Consider the following 19,580-nt stretch of genomic DNA (forward strand, 5'->3'; position numbering starts at 1 on the left):
CAGTAGCCAGATGACGCGTCTGTAGGTCACATGACATGGAAGCTGTTGGGGGGGGAGAAAACACTTAACTTTGCAGCATATGAAAGAGAAAAAATAAGCATTTTACACTTAAAATTTTCACAAAATACAGAAGAGAAAATGCAATATAAAGAGGTGTTTCTCATCTACAGAAGTAACATCTGGCACTGGTTTGGAGTCTCTAGGTCACATGACACGAACGCCACTGGAGAAAAATAAAACAAGGAATTGTAAACAACAAGAGGTCGCACTGAATGGCCTCTTATGCTTCACAATCATATTTTAGAGCAAAATTGGCTTTTTCGTCAGCGCAGTTTTAACGCTAACAGACAAAAAAAAAAAGCCAAGCAAGCAAACTCTGAACCTTTGAGCGGAAATGTGTTTAACGGAAGTGAAAAAATAGAAGTTGACAGTTCATAATTTGCACCAAATAATTTATTAGTCCATTATTTTGACACACAGCAGAGGTGAATATAGATGTAGTTGTTTGTTACATTATTAGTACCACTCTGGATGTACATGAGCACGTCTACTGGCTGTCACCTGTAGTCACCCTTCAACAATCAACTGGTCAATCAGAGAACGTAGAAATGTGTGAAATGTACAAAAATAAAATACCTCAGTGTTCAGTAGCAACTTTTACCGTCAATCCGCTGTGATGCTTCCGTCTGTTTGCTTCTTTTTCTTATTTTATTTAAAGGAATGTTCAGTTCTTCCGTCTTGGATTAAATTAAGACGTGGAGAGGAAGGGCGTTGTTTTATATGAGAGTTTTCAAAAGTTTGTTGCAGGTCATACTGGGTTCAGAAACTCCTCCTGTGCGGTTGTGCAGCCCAGAGCCAGACTTCAGGATTGTTAGCCCAGGCTTGTCCTCTGAGGAACAACTTCTTTGGAGTGGAAACTCTTGTTGTCCATCCTCCCAGGAGCCAGACAAGAAAATAGAGCCCCTTCTGTCCTCAGTGCTGGGCTATGACCCCAAGAGACCAGCTGCTTGCTGGTTAGCTTAGCACAATGAATGTTAGTGGGTGGGAAGTGTTAGCATGCATCCATCAGAAGTGAATACAGTAGGGTTGCACTTAAAGCTCACTATGACATCACAATTTGAAGTTATTGAAATTTTAAAATCGGGTACATATACAGCCCGAACTACTTCCCAGATCAGGCGCAGTAATTTGGAAACTTTTTGGAAGTATGCTAACAACTACCATCCGCTTTCATTCATTGTGCTAAGCTAACTAACAGACAGCAAGTCTGTGGGTCTCAAGTCGCACATGAAGCTCAGAGGAGAGAGGGAGATCAATCAATAATCAAATCTCTCCTAAACAATGGCTCGTTCCCCTAAATAATAAAAATTAGGCATCATAGCAGGTAGCATGAATGTGGTGGACTAGAAATACTTCGATTTTGAGGGGATACGACAAAACTGAGAAGATTTTGTTGTCCTGTAAGTTTGTGAGTTGGCGCTGCCGAAGTGCTGCACTTCAGGTTTGACCTTTAATTTGAAAAATTGCAAAACACGAACGTAGCAGTGACCCGAGAGAAAGATTCTTCTGTCTTCTCTCGCTTCGAAAGGAGCAAGAATCTGGCTAAGAAGTAGAGACTCATAATTTCTCTCTAAAAAAACAAAAACAAAAACCGACAACAACAAAACGACCTTAGTCTCTTCTTGTCTTTGAAGCAGCACGAGCAGATGAAATGGTGCGTTCAGGCTCTCTCTCTGTTAGAGTGACGCTTCGCATGTTTGGAACCCCCACTGAGGAGCACAGCCAGGTCGCCAGCCCCCTCACACAGCCTTGCCTGGACAAGCACCCAGCGTTTCCTCTCCAGATGAAACCAGAATCATCCACAGACCCAAGTGGACAGGAAACCCTTCTCAGGTCTACAGCGAGCCTGGCAAGCCTGCGTATAAAATACCGGAACCTCACCTTCACAGAAGGCACAAACCTCCGACTCCTCATCTCCCTGCATGCTAAATGTTTGGAGAGGTCATGTGTGAAAGTTACCCCTGAAGTTTGAGTTCTTCAGTTTTGATGTGAGAGCTGCACATCTCCATCAAAACCGGGATGATGTATTAGTTAACAGTACCAGCTGTGGCCACAGGGGGCGCATCTCCGCAACAGCAAATGTGATTGCGAACGGAAACGTGCTCAACGGCAGCTCGGTCGTCAGTTTCTCAAACATCTTTTCTCTGGTGTGACACGTTTTCCTTAAACTGCTGCATGAGCCAAAGCATTTATGCGACATTCCAGGGCGGAGGCACAGAAAAACGCGAGCGGCGGCTGCGGCCTCCCGACACCAGCGAGCTGATGACGCGTCACGCGGCAGCTAAAAAGACACAAAACCACATCAAAGTCCAGTACGGAACTCGAAACCTCCAGCGTTCAGACGGAACCCAGGTGCATTCTGCGCTCATGCAAGTCTGGCTGATGACGCATGGGGGCTGTTCCGATCTTTTTCTTGTCATTTTATAGACAAAGTGATCATCAGATTAACCGATGGAAACACTAAAAATATTCCCCCAATCAAAAACCAATCCAGCTGACCTCGGTGGGTGTTTTCACTGATGTTGAATAATTCTGCCTCTCAATGACAGCGCCCTCCTCGAGGCTCCACTAAAACATTGTGGACAAACTGAAATGTCCAACTCCTTCCTGACGAGTTCATCAGTACAACAGGGACGGCTGGGACACCGAGAGCGAAGCCGGTCCTGCTAATCCCACACAGGAAGACGCTGCCCTGCTCAGTCAGTCGGAACCTGTAGGGCACTGAACGCAACTGCAGGGAGCAGCGGTGGGAACGATGAGGACCCAGCTGTCAGGTCCAGATTAAAGCTGCTCAGAGGATCTCCATCTTGAGTTTAGCGCCCAGACGATGGACTGGAAGTAAGGACAGATGACCTCACAGCTCCACTGACAGCTCCTGTCAATTGAGTTCCTCGAATTATTTGGGAGTTAAATTTTCAGGTAGATTTAAAAAAAAAAGAAAAAAGTGGGTGTGTCTTCAGCTGCTCTGGCTGAGGCACCTGCAGAGCTCTGTTGGGGAGTCGCAGAAAGAGTAGACTTAGCCAGCCTTCCATATCGGGACTGTTTCAAACACGTTGTTCTGCAGTGAGCCGACCTTTTAGCTTCATATTTGTAAGTGTGAGGAGGCGGAGACACGTCGTCCATCTTTAGGGACAGTCAATGTGACGGAAAGATGCTATTCAAACCTGCAGCAGAGCGCCTGAAACTCTCCAGACTTTCTGCCTCGAGGAGAAGTGACGATGGTGAATCTACAACACCTACTTCTACATATTTACTCTGCAAAGCACAAGAACTCGGTGAACTGAGAGAAGCAGCAGCAGCAAAACTGTGAAAGAAATGAAGGATTCTGCTTCTTCAGTGTACGAACCACCTCCCAGCTACACAGAGGAGTTAGTGAGGTTATTAGTTACAGGTAGTGTCTGACAACAACCTTCTGCTTTGACACGGACAAAGAAATCAGCAAAACGCAGCCAAAAATGAGAACTATCCCACTCTGCACACGTTTCTCTGTGGCCTACCAGGCCTCCAGCTAAATGATTGTGCCTTACTAAGACGAGTTTTAGGAAAAACAGCACCTCAGTATCCTCTAAAACACCGTGGCAGTGCTGACAGCGGTCGATTAAATTCGACACCGGGGCAGGAAATGATTTACCGCTGCTGCGAATTCAATAAAACCTTGTGTTTAGACTCTTGATTGAATCAAACATTTAAAGTAAGCTGCATGTGTGAGTCGTGTCACTAACTTGTGTTTTCTTTTTAAAAATCCCAAAACAGCGATATATCACAATACGACACTGCAAAAAATCACAGCAATTTAGAACAGCCATTTTCTACTCTACTGATATTATAACGGTGCCACAGAAGTCACGGGAACACGCCGACGTTTTGGGGAATTTCACTTCTTTGTCGTCCTCATCAGAGCCAGACAAGAGGACGGAGATGCTTCTCTCCTCCGTGTGTGCTTTAGGGAGCTGAGACTCCTGCTAGTTAGCTTAGCACAATGAATGGTGGTGGGTGGGAAGTGTTAGCATGCCTACTAGTCATCAAATGAATTTTTTCCCAGTCTTTGGTTGCGTTATTATAACTAGGGTGTGAAAAAACATCTCTCCAAGTCTGGAATCAGACGCATCATCAGGACGACTTTCCTGATTGGATCTGATGCCGAACTTCAAAAGTCCAACAGCGACTGATCAAATAGAAGCTGTGTCGACGGGTAGGAGAGCGACCGCTGCTACGACTCCTGTTGGACAGGAAGTGGAGAATCACCTCTGGACCAAGCCAACATCCTGAGCCTGGTCTGTTCGAACCAGATTACAAGGTGGAGGAACTACAAGTACTGGAAGCTACGCAAGCGAGACAAGAGGTATGCTATCATGCCCATCCACAACCATTCACTATGCTAAGCTAACTAGCCTGAATCTTGTCTTGATTCTAGATCATTGGCATGCAGTGTGCGGCAGGGCACAGGGGCCGACCGTGGTCCAATCCGCTGCTCTGCGATGAATTTCACACATCAAAAATTTAGGTCGGGCGCCGTCATGCTCTTCCTCGGTGGAAGCAAAACCAGAAGCTGTTCCTCCGGCCTTTTTCTCATTGCGGCAAGTAGCAGGCGACATCTGAATCTGCCACGGTGACATGCAGCATCACGGGAGGCAGGTTGGCTGCCATGGTGCCAGCGTGTTCGCCGGCGTGACGCGTCTTCTTCTCCAGATCATGACGCACACGAGCCAGGCGCCTACAGCGGCCCATGTCGTCATTCAACTTCCACCGTCGCCCCGCGGGAGCTCAGCGTCGTCGGTTTGGCTCTGGGGAGGCGGACACACATTTCCCAAAGAGGTTGGTGTGTTAACTGTTGGCGGGGGACTGTCTTTGCATTTTTGGTTTTGTCTTGACACACATTCGTCTACAAAACAGAAATTAAAAGTAGAAACATTGATACCCATCTGGGAGAGTTAAAAGAATAGCTTACTCACTGAGACAAAAAGGTCCATGTTCATGAGGCCACTTTTTTTCTTTTTCCTTTTTTTTTTTTTTTTGAGGGGATGTTCCCTAAAGTCTGCGGCGTGAGAAATTGTGGGTCCCTGTGCTGACACGACTGAGCACAAACACAGAGTCAGAGACTTCACGCCACAACAGTCGAGTCACGTTTTTGTGCAAACACCTACAAGTTTTTGTTGCCTGTCCAACGGGGGCCTCGTCTCTCCCCTCCAGGACGAACCTCTGCTTGACTTGCTGAATGTTGGCAGTTGCTCGTGTTTTAGACAAGTGACGATATTGAAGAACAGCAGCAGAAGCCAGGAGCAGCGGCTCAGAGGGAGGCGCCCGCTGGACACCTTTCCGTTTAAGTCACACTACTTTCATTGGCACTGACTTCACACACATCCTCGTTACACACACCTCGCCCCAACCCTAGACCACCAAACATCCCTGATCCTTGACCTTGACTCTGAGAGATGACCCCTAGAAGCCCCCCTGCAGCCGACATGTTGCTCAGGGCAGAGCTGCTACTTGCGCCGTTGTTACCGCTGCTACTTCCTGACGCGTGCTGCGCCGACAGACCAACGCCTGAAAGATGTGGCGAGGGAACTGACACACCCGCTCTCACTCCTCCTCCCCCAAGCATCCCGCCCTGACCTCCCTCACCCGGAGAGAGGAGGAGGTGAGGGGAGGGAATCAGATCGGATCCCTCCTCACCTCCTCCTCCTCTTCTACCTCCTTCAACGCTGCTTCCACCTTCGCTGCCCTCTCCTAGCCCGCTGCGTCGTTCGCAGTGCGAGCGATGCCTCATGAAGCTGTCGCGCCACATGAACTTCTTGCCGCAGCCGACGCAGTCGTACGGCTTGAGGCCCGTGTGGGTCTTCATGTGCTCGGTGAGGTGATGCTTCATCTTGAACTTCTTGGCACAGACGGGGCAGTGGAAGGGCCTCAGGTCCAGGTGCATGTTAATGTGCCGGTCCCGCATGCTCTTGTGAGTGAACGTCTTACCACAGTGGCACATGAACACTTTCCCTGAGCCCCCCGAGCCCCCGCTGCTGCCACCGGTTCCACCACCAACACCCCCGCTGTCCATGCCATCAACTCCCAAACCGCCCTGCACTGACAGGTGGACGGCTCCATGCTCCAGACCGGGACCCTTGAACGAAGCTCCCCCGATCATTCCTCCTGCCATCCCCAGAGAAGACGGAGGAGCGTCCAGCGAGAGGCCGGACGCCTGGCTGTACAGGAGGATCTGGTTTCCCTGCATGTCCAGGGGGAAGAGCTGGGCCCGGGCCGATGCTGCGGACTGAACCTGGCCAAGCAACGCTGAGACAGCACGGGTGGCGCTCTGGTTCTGACCTCCAGCACTGTCATGAAGGTGCTGAGCTAAAGTCTGGTCCATTAGACTGCCTTCGAACTTGAGGTAGTCCTCTGAAGACTGGCAGTAGTCCAGCTGGGGGCGAGAGGCAAAGATGGTTAACAAAGACCTGTAATGACTTCTGATGTTGTGACTTTGGGCAAACACATCCACCAAGGCATCTGGCTAGGAGACGAAAGACTTCAGCCAAACTCTGCGTTAAAAAAAGCAACTTTTTTGCAGTATTAAACAGATGTGCCCCGAAATGTAACGCCACCCCTCCAGTGCAGCGATACTCTGCATCATGCTTCTATACAATCCTGCTGACAGGCAAACAATTGGCCCCAATCACAAGACCTCTTCAGCAAAAGTAAGAAAGACAAAAAAATATCATCACAATATTTTGGAGAAAGCGATGAGGACGCGTGTGAGCGCACCTGAGAGTCCATGTCGCTCTCAGCTCTGCCCCCCAACTCTGCAGACAGACTCCTCACGTTGGAGATGTTGAAGTCACTTCTCTCCCTCTCTCTGGCCATCTCCATTTCCCTCTCGTCCTCATCCTCGTCGTCCTCCCCGCCCTCCTCTCCAGACACCACGATGAGGTCGTCGTCCTCGGTGCGTTCAGTTTTCACCACCACCCACTGTTTCCGGGGCATGATGCTGGGCTGGCTGTAGGTGGGGCGTTTCTGCAGCGGCAAGGTCGAGTCCTCCCCGTCCTGTCAGTGCAAACAGTTCACGGTTCTGTCTTTGCAATGTTTTTATCATTTCATATTCAGAGTATCGCCCCGCGAGGCCCCGACACGCCGGCTCATCAGCCTGGGGTGAGGTGCGGGTTTTGTCTGTTCAACAACTAAACCAGTGGAAGATCTGCATCCACGTTACTGAGCTAGCTTGTAGCCTGCTAGCTTGTTACTGCTAGCACACCGTCCACTCAGGGTCTGAATCAGATCAACACGCTTCAGCAGGGGGGGCCGGCACCCCAAGCCCCCAAATGTTGGTGGTTAGAGGTCAGGGTCAGGGTCAGTGTGACCGGCACATAAATTTCACCGCAATCTGATACTGGCAGTTAAGTTCAGTCAAACAAAGTTGAAATGCACATCTGGAGGACGTGGATGCGTTTACACCCCCCTTTAACGCCTCAGGACTGTGAAACTGTTGAACGGTTTGGGTCTCCATGTTTCCTCTCACCTGATAGGAGGACACACCGAAGCTGTCGCTGACCCCCACCGCCTGCTCCGACACCGAGCTCATCTTCTTCCTCCTCCCACTGCCACCTCCTCTTCCTCTCTTCTTTTGGTGATACAGCACCTCCTCCTCTTCCTCCTCCACTTCCTCCTCCTCTTCTTCAATCAGGAAGGCCTCCTCTCCTCCAGAGGGGGTACAGTAGCTGGGTGTGTTGCTTGCACCCCCCCCTTCCACTGAAGCTCCAGCTGCGGCTGCACCGCTTCCCCCAAAACTGTTGCTGTCCCTCGGGCTGAAGTAGTTGGTGCTGCTGGGCGACTGGCTCTCACTAACGGACGGGCGGCTGGGAGGCTGCGACGTGTGCTGAGGCTCGCTGGACCCTGCGACCCCAGCTTGGTCATGGCCAACACCGCCGTCACTACCGTCGCCGCTGCCTCCAATGGGTCTGCCTGCATTGTTGTCACCATCGCTGCTGCTGCACCCGGCAGACCCTCCGCCGACGCTGACGCTGGCTCTGTCCTGCATGCCGCTGCCGCCGCCACCTCCAGCGCCTCCTCCTCCTCCACCTCCTCCTCCCACTGCAGCCCTGCCCTCCTTCAGCAGCTCGGTGCATTTATCCACAATGTGCCACATCTGCAGGACGCTTCCTACGGTGAGGTAGTTGACGATGTCTTCGCGTAGCATCCGGAGCTGACCTGTGTAGGCGCAGCTCAGCACACTCTCAAACGCTAGCGGGTCCATCACCGCCGGGATGGAGACGGTGGACATGTTCTTCAGTAGTACCTGAGGGTGGGAGGGAGGAACAAGTGAACTGCAGGTCTCTCGCCACCTCACTCTGATGCCGTGCTCCACATGCACACAGACAGTTTCAAATAGATTCTCTGTTTGTGGAGAAAATAAGCCTGTTCACGAGAGGAGTGAATACTAAAACTTTGCCGTTCACGCAACAATGCAGAAACGACTGTAGAGCCTCACTCGCTGCGGGAGAGACACCAGGGAAGGACTCCCCCAAAACCTTGTTGAAGCTGTAGACGGCGGAGCAAAGCTTCAGTCGAGGAGGTGTCTCCCCAAACCTCCGTGTCTGGTGACCTGAATCTGTTTGCTTGGACAAACATCCACATACATGAGGACGGGGTACGAGTGTGACAGTAAATGTTCCACCTGGCCCAGATTACTAATCAGCTAACAACACGTCTGAGTCACGCACACGTCATGCTCTTAATGGGTCACACACCCACCTGGTCATGGAAGTAGGGCGAGGAGGCGGCCAGGACGCAGCGGTGGGCCTTGAACACGTTACCCTGGACGTGGATGGAGAGGTCACAGAGCCTGCCGTCCTCTCTCTGCCGATTCAGGCTGTCCAGCACTGAGGTCTGAGCGCTGGGGAAGCAGACCTGCACCACCCCGGACGCAGACGAGCCGCTGGGAGCCGAGCTGATGCCGCCGCCGCCGCCGCTGCCACTGCTGCTGCCCACCTCCATGGGCAGCGACTGCATCTAGAGGAGGAAGTGAAAGCTTTCAGAGCCACGGAGTCCTTGAGAGGCTACAGGGAGACGAATATAGATTTTAATAACTTGTGGCCACAAGATAAAACATCTGACCCTCAACTTAGTAATTTTGAGGCCACGAGTCATAACTTGTTCCCACAAATAGAACAAAGCATGGGGAAAAGTTCTTGTTTTCTCACAGCAACAAATGAATGAAACGGAGTGACCAGGTTTTAGCGACTCGGCCTCTTTCTTAACTCCGCTGAAGGAACAGGTTCTCTCCTGTGGCCCCTGCAGGGCGCCACTTCAACACCGGTCCTCCACACCTTTATGAACACGTTTCCATAGCTTGAAAGACTTCAAGGTCATTTTCATGCCCATAAATTTGCTTTACACTAAAAAAGTAAACAGAAATGAGTGTGTCCTTAACTACTGATCAGCACTCATCAGACCGGGTTTTGTTTTTTCCCGGTCAGTCTTCAGTCTCTGGTCTGAACCACACCGACTCTCATACGCAGGTTTCTGTGAGGCAAACGGACAAAAGTTCATCTGGATTTGTTTATCCTCTCAAAGACCTCTCCAGACCTGCAAGTCTCTACTGTAACATCGCACGCCGTCTCCAGCTTCCTGGTTCCCCGTGATGGCGTGAAGCCTGTGGGGGAAAAAGAGCTACTTTCATTTCATAGTTTAAAGGATTCAGTGGAATTTTGGGGGGGAAAAAAACGCATCCCTGCAGTTTTGTTCCATGGACCCACGCATGAGACCAAACCTCAGCTACTTGAGTCCACGCTAAAATCGCGGATGACATCACTCTGCTATTCTGCAACAGCAGAATGGCTGCGGCGACAGCCACGAGGGAGAGCCGCTGCATTTCCAGGTGGTTTGGAACTTCTCTGAATGTTCTACAAACATCTGCTGGGGCTCAAGGATGAACGGGGTCAGGGTCAAGGGTGCTGTGACCCACATAGCGGTCTCTCTACTGTTGGGATTACTGCTCTTATCCCCCCCCCCCCCCGCCTTAGATGCAGCTTCCACATTTTACACAGTTCTTTTTTGTCTTTGACTTAATCTGTCACTGCCTGTTTCTCAAGAGCTGCAACAATCAATCCTGTAGGCCATCAAAAGAAAACTAATCAACTATTTTGATAGCGGATTCATTTCAGACTTTTTTTCTCAAGCAAATATGAGAAATACGCTGCTGGTGAGAGGAACTTAAGCATCAGGATTTGTGTGTGTGTGTGTGTGTGTGTGTGTAAAATCCGTCAGCATTGTGCATTTTTCGAATCCATCTTGTGTTTTACTGAAGAGAAAACTCATAGATTAACTGTCAAAGTAATCCACAGCTCCATCAGCCATGAAAATAACAGGTGGACGAGGGGAAAGTTCAGAGTTTCCCTCTGAGGCGTGGAGGAGCGGAGAAATGAGGGCAGAACAGTCGAGGAGAACAGGACAGCTGTGAAGAACTGTAGAGAAAAGCTGCCACTGCTTTTATTTCAAGCAGTTTTAGCAGCCGGTTCTGTCTTCTGGATCAAATACTGAACAAAATCCTAGACCAGTTTATCAAACGTGTTCAAGTCAGCGCCGCACTGCTCACCTCAAGAGTCGCCTCGCAGGTGAAAAGTGGGCAAGAGAACTTTTGCTGTTAGTGCTTTAAGTACTTCTTGAGATGGGGGCAGCCTGAGCCCGAGGGTGAAGTGAGCCAGTGTCTGGGTCACCGTAAACAAGAGAAATCACGTGACCACAGACTCAGGAAGAGCACTCGTCATTGGTGAAGGGAAGCGCGGGGAGCGCGTCTGAGTGAGTGTCATGAGGTTTTTGTTCTCGCATCTTAAACAAAACGGTTGGGAGATGATCAGCGCGAGCAGCAACACCAAGCTGCCGGCGTCAACGTGGATCCCAGCCACTGCGGGCCACAGAAGCGCCTGGTCAGCAGGTCGTCCACGCAGCCTCCTGAAGGTTCAGCCACACGCTTGATAAGTTGCATACGTTGTAGCTGACAAATAAAGACCCAAGTTTTAAATGTACTGAGTATTCAAAGTGTACATGTTTACTAAGCGGAGCACCAAGCATGTTTCAGAGACGGCTTAATTTATTCCCACCTGAGGCCAACATGCAGTTGGTTCTTACTGGTCATGGAGCAAAAACCATCGCTACAAGCTGAAACACAGCTGTGTGAGTGGGAGCCGGCGGATCGTCTGACCCCGCTCTCCCCTGCTCCTGCGCTTCCATGTAGTCTGGGTTCTAATAACGTGCAGTGTGAAGCCGTCCTGGTGGCTTTCTGACGGGACGACCCAGATCAACAACAGAGGCATTTCACGTTTGCATGTAAACAACAACAACAATTACATCAATAAACTGCTCAGAAAATGTCTCCATCACGTGCGCGCGCAGTGCGTGAGACAATCAACAGCTGGCAGCTGAGGACGCTTTAGTTTGACAGGCGGTCAAATGAACCTGCGGCGGGGAGCAGAAGTTGGTGAGCAGTCGGAGACCCGCCAGAGGTGGTTTCCTGCCGTCACGCGCCTCACACACACACACACACACACACACACACACACACACAAACCGCTGCATGCACGAGCCGTCAGACAGATGTGACGTTAGCCTGCTAGCCTGCTAGCCCAGACGGCTAGCTCCGCTCAACAAACACCCGCCGCCGCCGCAGGGCTCACCGTTTTAGTTCACGCCGCGTCCGTCGGGAGAGCCGTCTGGGTCCGAGCCGGTGGCAGTTCGTCCTGCCGGTTTAACCTGGCGCCGAAGTTTGAGGGGCATTTTTTGTGAATGTTCTTCCCATCAGACCCGCAGCAGCAGCAGCAGCAGCAGCAGACAGCGACTTCGCCTTTAACGGGACCAGACAGACGAGCCAGACTTGAGCCGACAGAAAATAACCCGAGCGTTGTGGCAGCAGCGGCGGGACAGATGCTGGAGACACGGTCACCGGCAATAAAAACACCCGGCTTATTAAAAAAAACAACATAAAAAGTGGCTGGTTTCTCCTCCTCTCCTGGAAGTTATAAATTCATAGTCAAGCCTGAAATTATTCAAGCTCCTGGCAAAATTTGGACTTAGTTTCTTTTATTCTAAGAGGTTTGTCTTTTTTTTTCTGTCTTGATAGAGGAAACAGGCGTCCCCACAAGACGACGCACTCGGCTGGTGTTCACATCAACAGCCCGGACTACTTGTACCCGCGCAGACCTGTGGGTTCCCCCGTAGACCGAGGAGTTTGCGGAGGGTATGAATACTTGTGGACACGCCCCTTTCGGTTCAAACGCGAATAAAAGCTGGGAAACTTCCACAATGACGCCTGTCAATCAAGAGAAAAAAGAAAAAAAAAAACAACCTGCTGGTTTAATAAAAGTAACTAAGTCAACATTTTTCCAGGAGCATGAATAACTGTGAATTTATTTACGTCTTCCAGGAGGAGGAAAAACGAGCCACTTATTTTTTTATACATGGTGTATTTATTGCCAGTAAGCTTCTCTACATGCCTCAGGTTGATGTGTACACACACATGACCAAAAAGGGGGCACTGGACTCAACCTGTTCTCAAAGCGGTGGGATGAACTGGATGTGGCGGCGGGGAACATCAGGCCCCGCCGCTGGACACTGGAAACACAAAACCAGACCCTCCACCCCACGCGGCTGAGGTCATTTTCAACTGTGCTTCTGAAACATTGGAGGCAAATTTCTGTGAGCGTGCATTTATTGAAACCCGTGTGCACATAAATAAAAGCACGAGTTTGATTTGGTTCAAAATAAACAGTAAATCATGTCAACGAGCATCAGGCTAGTCGAGGGTCATGGTTCGACTCGTCTGTGGCACCAGATTATTAACCTCTGACTCTCAAATGCAGATCTTTGGGAAGCAGGAGAATCCTACTCCTCAGGCTCTGGTTCGTTCCTCCCGTCACCTGGAGGACGGGCGCATCTGATTGGATGGTCCGAACCTTTTGATGGGAACGTTTGAGAACAGTTGATCACCACCGCCTCTCTCCCTCCGGGTGCGATGTCTCCTACTCCAGCCTCTCACCCATTAATGATGAAATCATACATTTTTATTGATTAAAAACAAGGAAATAAAAAGATACATCAATCCCAGTAGCAGAGTACGGAGAGATAAGAAGCCTGTGGGAACTATGGTTATCACGGTAAAAGCCTCTACTTCCGGTTGGTGCTTGCAGTGCCGATCACACAGTCGTTCACCTGGGAGGAGGGAAGAAGAAAAGAAATCACACTTTACAGTAACAAACGTTGACTGGCAGATAGGGCGCCATATTACTTCATGGAGGACCGGCGTGACTGAAGTGACACTACAAGATGGAGCATCTTTCTAAGGAGTGTCACTTTCACCAAGAACCATGATGAAATGTTGAGTTGTTGCTGGCTGATAAATGCAGGAAACTTCACAACGCCAAAGAGGTGGACATCAGCCGTCTTTGTGTCGGTTCTACTGGCTGTTTGATCAGGAAACACAGCAAGCAACCATCCATTCACTGACCTTGCTGGCGAACCTCAGAGAGTTGAGAGTTTCCCCAAAGCTGTCCGACTCCGGAGCGATGTTCACGAACATCAGGCTGGGACGACACAAAGGCAACACCGTGAGTAAACAAGAGCCATTCGTCAGCCGCAGGAGGGGGCAGAGGAAGCCAACTACACTTTGAAACACTCTCAACGCAGAAGTCCAATCATCAAATTTTTGAGATCCAGTGTGATCCTGTGTAACATCGACTCGACCACAGGAACCTGCGGGCTGCTGAAAGCCAAGGAAGTCAACACCAGCAGGTGATGGAGGCGCCAGTCTTTGAGTCTAATCCTGAACGTGGCGTAGCGAGTCTCCACCCTGCTCACGACGCACACCCAGCACCTCTTTGAATGAACACCAGTGCATCTGATTTAATTGTAGTCCAGCGTAATGCACTGAGGCGCGTGTGTGGGGCGCTGGCGTCTCATTCACCTCAATCAACGCCATGATTCCCACCTGATAGGTGGGCACGTCGGTGTCGGCGCCCAATTCCATCACCCCGTCTCTAAAATCAATCTTTTGTTTTTAATTGTGGATCATTACGGATACGTCGTCATGTCACGAAGAAGGAAAGTAGCAACACGAGAAGAAAATAGGTCACATTTCTCTATCATGCATTAAAAATGGATGCTTCATGGCGGTTCTCACTGAATCGCGAGCGAGATCCAGTGTTGGTCCAATTATCAGAGCCAGAGTCGTTATTAGGGGACAGCGTGTCTCAACGTGTGTGTTTGGAAAACTCACGTTTTACTGTTTCCTCCCAGGCAGCCTTGCAGGAGATACGTGAGCTTTGAGTTCCGGTACGGAATGAAGCTCTCCTGGAACACAAGCAGGACACGTCAGTCCGACAAACGTCATGGACTCAAGATTCTCGTGTTGTGGCGTCCAGTAACCCAGCATGTCAACAATCTATCCAGGCTTTTCAGTCCCGGTACTGCAGTGTCCCAGGCCTACAGACCTTGTTGGCCAGCGCAGTGATGACGATGCCCAGGTTGGACAGGGAGCTGTTGATGGCCGTCATCTCTTTGAAGCGCTCCCCCTGAGACTGACTCTTCACCATTCGTTCACTGCCAGCCAAGTCCACCAGGCACAGTGTGGCTACACACACACACACACAGACACACACAAAGTTACAACACCAAAGTTTGACAAAATCACCAGTAGGAACTGCAAATAGGAGTAATAGGACTGTTTAGATGAGACCCTTTGCATCACAAGTCCTCAGGACAGTCAAGTGACACTCACACTTGCACCGAGCGTCCCTGCCAGAATTCACTCCCTCGATGTCCAGCTGGAAAACTGAGTGGGAGCGAGAGGAGCGGTCGTTCTGAGCCGTCTGAGCTGTGGAGCGATTCTGATTGGCCAAAGCGATCAAGCCGAGAACCTGGCAGGAGGACGGAGGAATTCAGAGCCGTGCAAACAGGCTGAATTGAGAGGGCAGACTCTCCCCCATCTCACCTCAGACTACCAAGTGCGAGTGAGTGGCCTATCAGAGGGCCGTACCTGATCCTCGTTGGACACCTTTTCGTAGGTGAGGTTGGTGATTGTCACCTCGGTGTTGGTCAACTTGCGGATCTCATGCTCGGGCCTCTTGCTGGCCTTGCCGGTGTAGAGGAGGTCTCGTAGAGTCTCGTTGTAAATCTCAACAAAGCTTGCAGTGAAGGTGAACTGACGGAGAAACACTGACGGTGAGTGAAAACTGATGAGCGAGTGACGTCCAACCTGCTGTGACCATGTAAACTAGGACAAGTCATTCAGACTAAAAGGTCACAGCTACATTAAATTTGACTTCGGGTGTAAGCCTCAACCCCAAAGTCACCTCCCAGCCTTGTGCTCCAAGCTTCTCCGCCGCTCTGAAGATTTGCTGCACGGCTCTGGGAATGACACCCCGGCTCTGGTCGAACTCGTCTCCCTCCATGGTGTACGTCTTCCCACTTCCTGTCTGGCCGTAGGCGAAGCAGCAGACGTTGTAGCCATCCAAAGCCGACTGCACCAGCAGGGAGATCTCCTCAAATATCTGGAGACAATGTGTTACATCGAATTAAGACTATTTGATGTTGTGGGTACAAAACGTCATTCTGTAAATAAATTAAATATATTTGCCATTTATTTCTGCATTCCAAGACAACTTGGAAGTCCAGAAAAAGACAAGCACAGAGTCGAGAAAATGAACTCAACAGTTGTGCAACTTGGAAAATACCCAGAAACTCTGGTGTCTTTTCAGAGCTCATCGACCTCCAACCTGACGGGACTTCCAGTCGTTCTAGAAATGTATTTGAGATTTCAGCGCACGGTCTGATGTGAACTCGGTGTACTGCAGACAACACGTCGTCTCGCTCTGAATGTCGCAATGTGGGATCTAACAGTGATGTCACTCTTTACCTTTGACTGTTTACCAACTCTGCGCTGAGCAAACGTACAGCGTTCCCACTGGCCTAGAGGGTCCTCGTGCTCGTGCCCTGAATGCAGCATGTGATCTGTGTGTGTGTGTGTACCTCCTGCTGTGAAGCCTGGGGTCCAAACACCCGGTCAAAGCTGAAGTTGTAATTCTTCTGGGTGTCTGCATTTCTTCCTGTGTGAGACTGACAGGCAGAGGGCAGCAGAGTTTATTGTACGCAGGTGTAAGTTCATCATTTTGGGTCGTTTCATTTCTTCTGTGATGAGACTTATTTGTTTATTTAGTCTCCAGATATTTTAGATGATTTAGTCTCTTCTTGACAGCATAAGTGTCTGGCTTTTATTCAGAATTGGCTTAGCGACCATGAGAGCTTGGCGTGTCGTCGGATTCTCACCTCCTCAGTTTTAGCCAGAGTTATGGACTTGTTGTCACTGACAGGGAGCTGGATGTGTTGACTGAGGCCTCCATCCAGCAGTGGCCGCACTCGACAGAACACCCTGATGTTCCCCTGAATCAGAGAGGTGATGATCGAGAGCCTGTCAAATTCCACTCGTGCAAAATAATCTCAAACCAACAGAAGGAAACAAAAACATCAACAGTGAGACACTGAGCAGAGGAGCTCAAGTTTAGTTGAGGCAGTGTTGTCGTGCTCCTGCGCCCACTGCACCGCTACTGTTCCTTGCCTTCAGCTCCTGGACGGTGTTGTGGAGGCGCCTGCGCTCCATCTCTCCAGCATGGAGCTCGTCCTTCTGCTGAGCCACAGTGTCTTTGAGGGAGCGCACCTCGTCCTCCGTGTCCCTGAGGGTCACCTGGACGCGGGCCAGAGTCGACTCCTGTACTGAAAGCTTCATCTGGAGGAAAAGCGACGTTGAGCATGAAGCAAGCAGAGATCATGTTCACTGTCACACCGAAATTTTGGAACCGCGTGAGTGCAAGGTAACAAAGTCCCGATGATGGAATACACTTGAGTACACAGTAATTGTGCTCTTTGTTGCGCATACTGGTAATATTACTGCACAACCAAGTACTACCTCAACATTTTTGTAGTATTGGCTGACGTCCTACCTTAAGAGTCTGCAGCTCCGTCTCTTGGCTGTTACTGAGAGTCTCCATGACCTTGTACTTGCCCTCCAAGTTGGCGAGCTCTTCCTGGAGAATATTCTTCTCACTGTATAATTTCTCCAGCTCGTCCTGGACCCCCAAGAGTGCCTTCAGCTTCTCCTCATAGTCACTAAAAAAAAAAAAAAAAAAAAAAAAAAACATTAAATAAAGGAAAGAAGTTTAATGGCACGCAAACAGGCAAATCAGCAACATCTCAAGATGAGTCACTTGGAGCCAGCTGTTGAGCTCATTGGCCGCCTGCACCTGATCTGGCTCCTCTGTCTGCCAAGCTCTTTTTCCATGTTGACCACTTGTGTGTGGCACTGGGCCACCGAGCCTTTCAGAACCTCGTTCTCCTGGTTGACACATTTGACCTTGCTCTGGTAGTTATGGATCCTCTCCTCCATGTCACTGACCTTCCCCTTCAGGTCCCATGGAGGCCGTCGGGTGGTGCCGCCCCCACCTGCCCACAACATGAAGGGGTAATCTTGATCATTCAGAGCTTAGACACATCCCAGAACGTTGCAAAACAAGGCTTCTGAACAACTTTACTCCATGCAGGCTTTGGGAGTTTGGCTTTGTTGTGGTAAAACCCCTGATTACTTCCACAGCTTCTAACATTTCATGAAGACTGGATGGATCTCCTAATTTCTTCCATGAGAAACCGGTGGGTTTCAATATTTCATTTGCCCTGAAACCTGAAAGACCACCGGACAAATTCACTCTTGACTGAAGCTGAATAGACCTCACCTGCTTTTGTGCCAGTTTGTTTCATGTTTCCTCCCTTTGCTGCAGTTGAAGCTGCCGATGGTTTCAGGACACCTGATGGAATTGGAGAGGCGAAGAGCAATCATGACAAGCGACTGACACTCTCACGGTAGTCTTTTGTCTTAAGACAACCCGCTTGCTGCTACGACAAACAGAGACACGCTTGATTAACTACAACTCATCTTTACCTCTGGAAGGGCCGATGGCCACCGTTGCAGCTCTCACACCTCGAACCGGCTTAGCTGAAACAAAGCAGGACAGAGGTACTAGAGTTTAGGCTGAATACTCTCAGACCACTGAAGACCACTCTCTCTCTGCAGGGTTACCCCTAAATCATGGAACTGATTTTTGTAGGCCAAGGACAAAAAACAAAACAAAAAAACCACTTTCACATTTGAGATAGCTCTGGTTACTTTATTGTTTTTTTGTTTTAAATTAATAAGGAAAATTTCCCAAAATGTTGATGCTATGTCATGGGTTATAGCCATTAGAGGTGCTTTTCTCCTAAGTGCTTTGTAGTTCATTCATTGTTTCAGGAGGTGGTGGTAAAAATCAGTGGTGACTGTTTTTGAGCCAAGTTACTTACAAATAGGAGCCCTGGTTGCTGCAACAGGGGGCTGCCTGGTACCGACGACTGTGGTCGCTGCCTGGTGTTTGTTTGGCTCTGCGTCCTTGCGGATTCTCTTCTGCACACACAAGACATCACCGGTCAAATCAAAGGAGATCTATTTCTCCTCACTGAAAACTAACGGCTTCCCTCCCTTGCACATCTGCCAAACACAAGCTTTTCAGAGATGTGGAGCTGAGTGACCCGACTCACGACTCTGATTCCCCAGCTTCTCTCTGAATCTGCCTGTGAAATATTAGACACTGATGCAACAAGATGAACACCTTCCGGCAGAATCTAACACCACAAATTACTGCAGAGTTTGACAACCCCCTCATGGACGCAGCCTCAGGATGACATTTCATTTTACATGACAGATGTACTTCAGGGCAAAGCAAAGAAATGTCTGAACAATGTACAATTTCTCCAGATGTAACTATCGAACCCAGCAACACAGAGCGGCCATGTTGGTAATAACACAGTCATGTGTAGCATTACTTGCTATATCAAGAGCCCATGTTGACCAGTGATTCTTACCTGAGCAGGCTGGGAGTCCTGGTTGTTCTCCGAGCTGCTTGTGAGGACCCGTTTGCTGGACATGACTGGCAAGCGGGACATTATCTGTTGAGGTAAAAGACATCAGGAGTGGTAACATACAGATCGAATTGTTTTACGGGTTTCGGGTTGCCACGTAATGGAGCCTTTTGGGTGATCAAGCAGTATCGTTAGCTCGTGACAGCTAATTTGAGTTACGCTAAAATTCTCGCGCTATAAATTTTCCTGGCCAAGGTTAAGGAAATCCTCGCTTTAAGCTATAGACCTTTTTTTCTTCAAATTTATCAATGAAGACCTTTTTTTTACCTGTTTGAGAGGAAGCTCTTCACTGAGGACTCGGCAACCCACCGTCTCAACGGCCGTTTGAAATTTGAAATCGAACCATTTTGCTGGGCGCTTCAGTTGGGCTGCTCTGATTGGTTGAGTTGGCGTAAAATCCCGCCTCAGTCTTTGCCTGTTCGTTTGAATCTGAAGCACTGACGCTACCGCTTGGGCGGGGTCAGCGATGTCTGTACAAACATCTTCGTGATATTGGCGAAATGTAGTTGATGACTAAATATATATGAGTAAAGGGACTCTGTTCACTT

At 49.6% G+C, this 19,580-nt stretch overlaps 2 protein-coding genes across 2 annotated transcripts; both read right to left on the reverse strand.

Annotated features, from left to right (window-relative positions):
• Positions 1 to 418: 418 nt before the first annotated feature.
• On the reverse strand, positions 419 to 12,920 carry zbtb22b (zinc finger and BTB domain containing 22b). Its single transcript, XM_086193337.1, has 5 exons — positions 11,715 to 12,920; positions 8,794 to 9,051; positions 7,562 to 8,338; positions 6,811 to 7,089; positions 419 to 6,469 (listed from the first exon to the last, which is right to left on the reverse strand). The coding sequence occupies exons 2-5, from the start codon at positions 9,049 to 9,051 to the stop codon at positions 5,381 to 5,383; spliced, it is 2,403 nt and encodes an 800-aa protein (XP_086049463.1). The 5' UTR covers positions 11,715 to 12,920; the 3' UTR covers positions 419 to 5,380.
• Positions 12,921 to 13,075: 155 nt separating this feature from the next.
• Positions 13,076 to 19,450, reverse strand: kifc1 (kinesin family member C1). The gene is made up of 17 exons (XM_086193359.1): positions 19,300 to 19,450; positions 18,976 to 19,059; positions 18,418 to 18,517; positions 18,020 to 18,073; positions 17,814 to 17,885; positions 17,328 to 17,526; positions 17,028 to 17,193; positions 16,646 to 16,813; positions 16,357 to 16,470; positions 16,060 to 16,146; positions 15,384 to 15,581; positions 15,068 to 15,232; positions 14,810 to 14,948; positions 14,523 to 14,662; positions 14,309 to 14,382; positions 13,541 to 13,616; positions 13,076 to 13,245 (listed from the first exon to the last, which is right to left on the reverse strand). The coding sequence occupies exons 2-17, from the start codon at positions 19,054 to 19,056 to the stop codon at positions 13,201 to 13,203; spliced, it is 1,878 nt and encodes a 625-aa protein (XP_086049485.1). The 5' UTR covers positions 19,057 to 19,059; positions 19,300 to 19,450; the 3' UTR covers positions 13,076 to 13,200.
• Positions 19,451 to 19,580: the final 130 nt, after the last annotated feature.

Source organism: Aulostomus chinensis, chromosome 22 (assembly GCF_037954235.1).
Source record: "Aulostomus chinensis isolate RoL2024-O1b breed Wild chromosome 22, RoL_Achi_v1.0, whole genome shotgun sequence".
Lineage (NCBI taxonomy): Eukaryota > Metazoa > Chordata > Actinopteri > Syngnathiformes > Aulostomidae > Aulostomus > Aulostomus chinensis.